The sequence below is a fragment of the Aulonocara sp. 'chitande type north' Nkhata Bay genome, linkage group LG7, assembly GCF_057382095.1.
Source record: "Aulonocara sp. 'chitande type north' Nkhata Bay isolate Kocher_YH1m ecotype deep benthic linkage group LG7, A_spYH_male_GT1.1, whole genome shotgun sequence".
Classification (NCBI taxonomy): domain Eukaryota; kingdom Metazoa; phylum Chordata; class Actinopteri; order Cichliformes; family Cichlidae; genus Aulonocara; species Aulonocara sp. 'chitande type north' Nkhata Bay.
Genome location: NC_141350.1, coordinates 5,402,878 through 5,409,051, shown reverse-complemented (window position 1 = coordinate 5,409,051; position 6,174 = coordinate 5,402,878). Strand labels below are relative to the sequence as shown.

The 6,174-nt window shown below is 40.4% G+C and overlaps 1 protein-coding gene and 1 pseudogene across 2 annotated transcripts; one reads left to right on the top strand and one right to left on the bottom strand.

Annotated features, from left to right (window-relative positions):
- Positions 1-430: 430 nt before the first annotated feature.
- Positions 431-2,768, bottom strand: LOC147324389 (uncharacterized; annotated as a pseudogene). Its single transcript, XR_015130134.1, has 2 exons — positions 2,334-2,768; positions 431-1,803 (listed from the first exon to the last, which is right to left on the bottom strand). The product of XR_015130134.1 is annotated as an uncharacterized LOC147324389 (transcript).
- On the top strand, positions 2,756-5,348 carry LOC147324388 (uncharacterized). The gene is made up of 2 exons (XM_086298162.1): positions 2,756-4,093; positions 4,641-5,348. The coding sequence occupies exons 1-2, from the start codon at positions 2,920-2,922 to the stop codon at positions 4,940-4,942; spliced, it is 1,476 nt and encodes a 491-aa protein (XP_086154288.1). The 5' UTR covers positions 2,756-2,919; the 3' UTR covers positions 4,943-5,348.
- The last annotated feature ends 826 nt before the right edge of the window (positions 5,349-6,174 follow it).

Genomic DNA, 6,174 nt, shown 5'->3' with positions numbered 1-6,174 from the left:
AGCGTCCTGCATTAGAAACAATGGAAAACTATCCACGTCTCTCATTTTCAGCGTCTCGTTTGATTTTTGATGCAGTACGCTCATTTGGCCACACAGCGGCGCTGCTGATTTGTTAAATAGCTCAGCAGAAACATTTCAAATTTTATTCAGCATTCGTTTCGTGTCTTATTATGAAAACGCCTCATGCGTGACCTCATCAGAAGCTCAAATGCTATTACGGCAGCCATAAGTGACGCCCATATCAGGAGCGACCAGTTTCTGGTCAGGCTCTGGTGTGCTGGATTCAAAAGCCAGCCAGCCCTCATAGAACCCCATGTTAAAAAGTTCAGTTTCTCAGCATCAAGCTAAAGTAAGGGTTTTGTTCTGAATCAACATTAACGTTTAAGAGATGGATGGACTAAAAAATATGGACCATGGAAGAAAATTGAGAACAGTTAAAACATTTATTTTATCTTAAAATATCTGAATAACTGGAGCTGCTTTTATTTGCACTCATTTATCAAAAAAGAGGAAACACATTAGCAGAGGAAAAGTCATTTTCAAAGCATTTTAAACAATGAAAAGTCCTTGTGAAATCTGAGGTAACATACAACTAAACCATCGGAAAATTAAATTGATGACTGCTCACTATACGGCTGAATGTATGAAATGCTTCAATGATAAATAAAAAAAAAAGACAGAATTTATGAACTCAAGGATAATCATACATATAACAATTACAGCTGTAACCATTAGTACATACATCAAGTTCAAATGATGTCCATTTCAAAGTAATTGCTGGAAAGGACATTGTCGAACCCGGTACAAAATTCAGGATAAGAACTGTAAGTAAATGGCACTTCAAGGGTAGCTCCACAGGTATGAGCAACAGGCCTTCTGTTGAGCCCAGTTTCAGCATTAAAGCACACACAAATTTTGTCAACACAGATCACAGAAGATCCTGTGCAGAAGTGCAGGATTTTTTCAGCTTTGGTTCATCAGTGTTTTTGACATAACGCTGAAGATGGTTAAAGGTTGTCTGTTCTCCCTGAGACAGTATCAATTTTGTTGTTTCAAATAGCTGCACTACTCTTTTGCCTGTGGCCTTCTTTGTCTCATACAGAGACAACACACTTTCCTTGTCTGACAGTTTCAGCTGCAGACGTGCCATGGGTGTGGAGAAGCAATCCATTATATACTTTGGCTCTTGGAGAATGGCCTTATGAGCCATTGTTTCAATGGCAGGATGCATGTTGTTCTTAGGTGATGGGAAGTGGGAACCCATCCTTGTAGAAAAGGTGAAGCAGGTCCTCTTCATCATTTTCATCCAATGTGCCTTTTAGAACTTTCTCAACAGCTGATCTCTCAACAGGAGGGAGATAGTTGAGAAACGATGTACGGTAATCAGAATGTCTACATCAACTGATGCCTTTTGACAGCCTCACAGGAAAGACACCATGATCTAGTAAGCCTTTTCACCCATATCTGCCCAACTGCTTGCCTTTTAGCCTCACAAAAGTCTGGCCTCAGCCTTGGAACTCGTTCAGTTTCACCTTCACACTGTTCCAAAAATTGCTCCCAAAATGCAGTGTAAACCTCCCTTGACACCCCAGCGTCATCAACAGCATTTTCATTTACAAAGTTCAACTTTAAAGTCACATTCATTATGCTACTGTCCATAAATACAGTCAAAAGATCATCAACAACCTTTATCCTGCCAATTGATACACGTAGGGGGCTCTGTGGATCTCCTGAATTTGATGGGGAAAGTTGGTTGCTTGAATCTAAAGGCAAACCTTGTGCGATGATATTCAGTCCATGGTCCTGGGTACAAGAAAAAACATGCACTTTCCATAAGAAATGTAAATGAATTATACAGATTCTAAAATATCAATGTTCTGAATATGTTTGAAATTTATTTGTGCAAGTACTGCAGTAATTGACAGCAGACACATTAACCCTTCAAGTTCATGAGACTCTTCTTCAATCTTTTACCTTAGCCTATTAAAAATCATGAATGTTCTTAAAAAGTCTACAAAATATGTCAATAGATTTTAAGACATTGAAAAAAGATACACCTCTTTATTTTCAGCCTACATGTCTCACTTACAAGAGTAAAAGGATGTATTACAGTGGCGTCCACGTTACCATGGTAAGGGCACAGCCAGATAACTTTATGAAATTTCAAAACATATGTGCACTTAACCAGTTATGTTAATTAACCTGAACATATTTACAAGAGTTAACATTAAAGGCTTGCATATACAACAAGTGTTTTTCAACAAGTTACTCGCCTTCTCAACCCCGGTGTTTTATGCTGTCTTGTTCTTTGACTTACGGAATTTTATACGTACTTTGTCTTGATGCATGTGTATGATGTCCTCTTGTGGGACCTCTCTTGACCGCAGGAAATGTTCTAAATCCTCCTCCATTTCTGCTCCGTACCGTACCGCACCCTTCAACAGAACCGCCATCAAAAAGTAGCAGGATCTTTTGCGGACGCTCGCAAAACTTTTGCAAGATCCCGAGTAACTTTTGCGAGCGCTCGCAAAAGTTCTTCTCATTTTTTTCTCCCATGTCCCTTGCGGGGCTCCGTACTGTACCATACGAATAATATGACCGACCATACAGCAAACATTTGCTTGGCCTGCTAATGTGACGCCTCGACCAAAAATCCTGGCCACGCCCCCTGCTGTGACATCACGTTCCAAAGAATCAAAGGATCAAAGGCTCAAAGAGCGCTGACGTCAAATTCGCAGCCACGAAAGTCTATAAATACCCCCTCTTCACCGTTGCAAACACAGTTTTACTTGGAACATTTTCAGAAACAGCGAGTTGTGTTTAGCAAACCAGAAACCTTTCAGAAAGGGACTATTTTAAAGTTAAATAATTAAGCACACGTATTTTTCTTTCGACACGTTGCATTAAGCTTTTAAAGAAATGTCACGAGAAATAGTCAATAATTCACAGTCTGACAGAGCGATTCCAGCGGAATCAATCGAACTATGTGGGTTAGTGGAGAGAGAAATATCGGAGCCTAGGGACCTTCAAATGAAAATACAAGAACTCCAGTTGGAGTTAAGCACCCTAAAGCGCGAAAAGAAATATTACAAAAAGAATTACTATCGCTTTAAAAATGAGCGTGAACAAATGAGTACAGATGTGCATGACAGGAATGTCCACTTTAGGGAAAGCATGGTTGAGCTTGAAGAAGTGACTCAACAGTCAGATAACATCCAAGCTCTAATTGTTGCAGAGAATAAAAATTTGCAAGCAGAGGTTAGAACCTTTCGGATGATGCTCCATGAATTTCAGGAAAAGGAAGCATCTCTGCTTGAGCAGAACAGCAACATTGTTGCTGAGTTGTCTCAGATTGAAAGGGAGAGAAATGAACAGAAGAAAGAGAACGCACATCTCAAGGAAGCGTTAGTGAGACTTGAGCACCAAGTGGGAGAAGCTCACCATAAAATATCAAAAAAAGAAGAGATAATAGAAAAACAGAATAGAGAAATAGATCACAAGACTGAACAGATAGTTGAGCTGAAAAAAGAAATCTGTACTCTTCAGCGTCGGGTGAGACAGGCTCTGGATGACAAACAGTCACAGGTGGAATCTCTGGAGGCTAAATTGCAGGAACAGGTTAAAGCCGTTCAAATGATGCACTGTGACTTTCAGGAAAAGGAAGAATATCTCCTTAAGGAGAACAGCAGCATTGCTGCTGAGATAAACAAATTAAAAACAGCGAACACAAATCTCAAGAAACGTTTACAAAATCTTGAGTATCAAGAAAAGACAACAGAAAGTCTGACACTGCAAATATTTTGGCTGAAAGAAAAAGTCAAAGAGCAAAATTTCAAGATTGTTCATAACGAAGATCTCATAGATGAACTTTATGAACATCTTAAAATGAAAAGAGAAATAATTAATAATCTTCAGGATGAGCTGAGAAGGGAGGAGGAAGAAGAAATATTAGCTGCTGTTCACAACATCACTGGTGAACCTCTGCAGCTGGAGAATCTTGCTCCTGAACCTGTGAGGCTAAAAAAGCAACAGAACAAAGAAAAACGTATTCTCCGGGACCTTGAGAGAAGGAATCTAGAATTGCTAGAATTTTGTAATGAAACACCTGAACTGCAAAGAGAAAAGGAAATACTGGAAAAACGATGTTCAAAGATGCAGCGTAGGATTGATGGAATGAAGAGGAAACACTCAGCGGTCATTAAGGAGATGTTGTTGAAGTCCAATGACTTGAAGAGCCAAATAATTGAAATGCAGGCACAAAAGCAACAACAACAAGAGAAAATACATGAAGACCTGACAGAAAAGCTTAGAAAAAAACAAGAAACTTTAAAAGAAATGGAGCAAAGATGCCAGCAACTCGAGCAGCAGAATGCAGAAACAAATGATCAATTGAGAACCCTTATCCTGGAGAACGAGCTCATGGAAAAATACCTGAAAAAGAAGAAAAAAGGCTGGTTCTGCCGCTTATTCAGATGATTTAGCCTCGTCCTCCTCCACCTGTGATCCATCTTACTTTTCACCTCTCCTGTCCCCCCTAACACATATTCTCCACCTTCTTCATCTTTTTTCTTTTTTCACCCTCCCCCCCCCAACCAGTCCCAGCAGTTGACTGTCCCCTCCTGAGCCTGGTTCTGCTGGAGGTTTCCCTGCCTCGGAACCACCTCCTGATGTGGTCCCGACACAGGAGAATCTTGGTCTTCAACCTGAAGAGCTTGATTGTCCTGTCTCAGAACCATCTCCTGACGTGGCTCCGACTAGTGGTTCATGGCGTCATGGTGCCAAACGCCTACTTAAAATAGGTTTAGGTGTTGCCGCAGTAGGCCTTATTATACCTGCAGCTTACTGGGGCTTTTCAATGCTTAACAGTGATTGCCTGTTTAACTCTGTCTATGGCCTCCTTGAGCCATATTGCCACCTTGGTGATGGATTAGGTCCCTTTTAAAGACTAGTAATGATGGACTGCTTTTCATCCACAGTCCAGAAAACCATACGTTGTTCATGTTAGACAACGTGCGCAACATTTAGCTAACTTGTGCTCTCATTTTTCTTTTCTTTTGCCTCTCACCCCCCAACCAGTCGCGACAGATGGCTGCCCCTTCCTGAGCCTGGTTCTGTCAAAGGTTTCTTCCTGTTTAAAGGGAGTTTTTCCTTTCCACTGTGCCTAGTGCTTGCTCACAGGGGATCATTTGATTGTTAGGGTTTAATTTGTTAAAAAACACAACAAATTAGGTGAGGGGTTCACATAATAGAGAGCACGACAAAAACTACAAATTTTTAAAAAATTTGTTAGTTGCAAATCAAAATAAAGACAACAATTTCTGAAAAACATCTCTTACGGCTCTGTTTATTTGCTTAAATGAACACTTGTATTTTTTGTCATAGAAGAATATATACATTGTCTTAAATATCTAATAATTTTAAATTTAGCCCTGCACTCCATGAGATAAACTGAGATGAGATAAACTGTGGCACAGACGGCTGTCGGCCTGGCGAGGGAGAGTTCCTCTTCAACCTCCAGACGGAACCCAGTTTGTTACTCGCAGCATCGCAAAATTAGACACAGCAATTTCTTAGAGTCTGGTTTAAGTCCTGAAATGACATCTCCTTACCTGTCACGGTTCTGGGTCAGTTTGAGCCAGTATTTTGAGTTGTTATGTTTTGGTGTGTTTTTGCATTATGGATTGTTTTCTTATTCTCTTGTGGTGCTTTTGTTGGTCTCTCAATATTGCTCTCCCTGAGAACCCTGTGCAGCCCACAGCTAGGTTTAAGGTATTCCCAGGTATTAGAATACTACATATTTAAGTATAGTGACATAGGTAAGTTGATTAGGGTGACCAACCGTCCTCTTTTCCCCGGACATGTCCACTTTTCACGTTCCATCCGGAGCGTCTGGGGTGATTTTTGAGATTGATAAAAATGTCCGGGTTTTCCTATCCGGTCTTTAAGTCTGACGTCATTGCCCATGTCTGGGCCCAAACTCCGCTGCAAGTCCCTTAGTCAAATGATCACTGCAGCATTACTGAGAGTTAGAAACTGTCTAAATTCTCTCATCTGTAATAAAATGATCAGTGTGGCTGTTCTACCAGGTGTAACAATTAAGTTTAACATCCAGACATCCATGAAAACACAATTTATGATATTTAACGGAGTTAGAAGTTAGCAGGGAGTTAGCTC

Excerpts from the sequence above, each read along its gene's own strand:
- LOC147324388 (XM_086298162.1), top strand. The coding sequence starts at position 2,920 with ATGTCACGAGAAATAGTCAATAATTCACAGTCTGACAGAGCGATTCCA. Across the intron at positions 4,094-4,640 it reads TCTAGAATTGCTAGAATTTT|GTTTCCCTGCCTCGGAACCA; the intron begins GTAATGAAACAC and ends GTTCTGCTGGAG.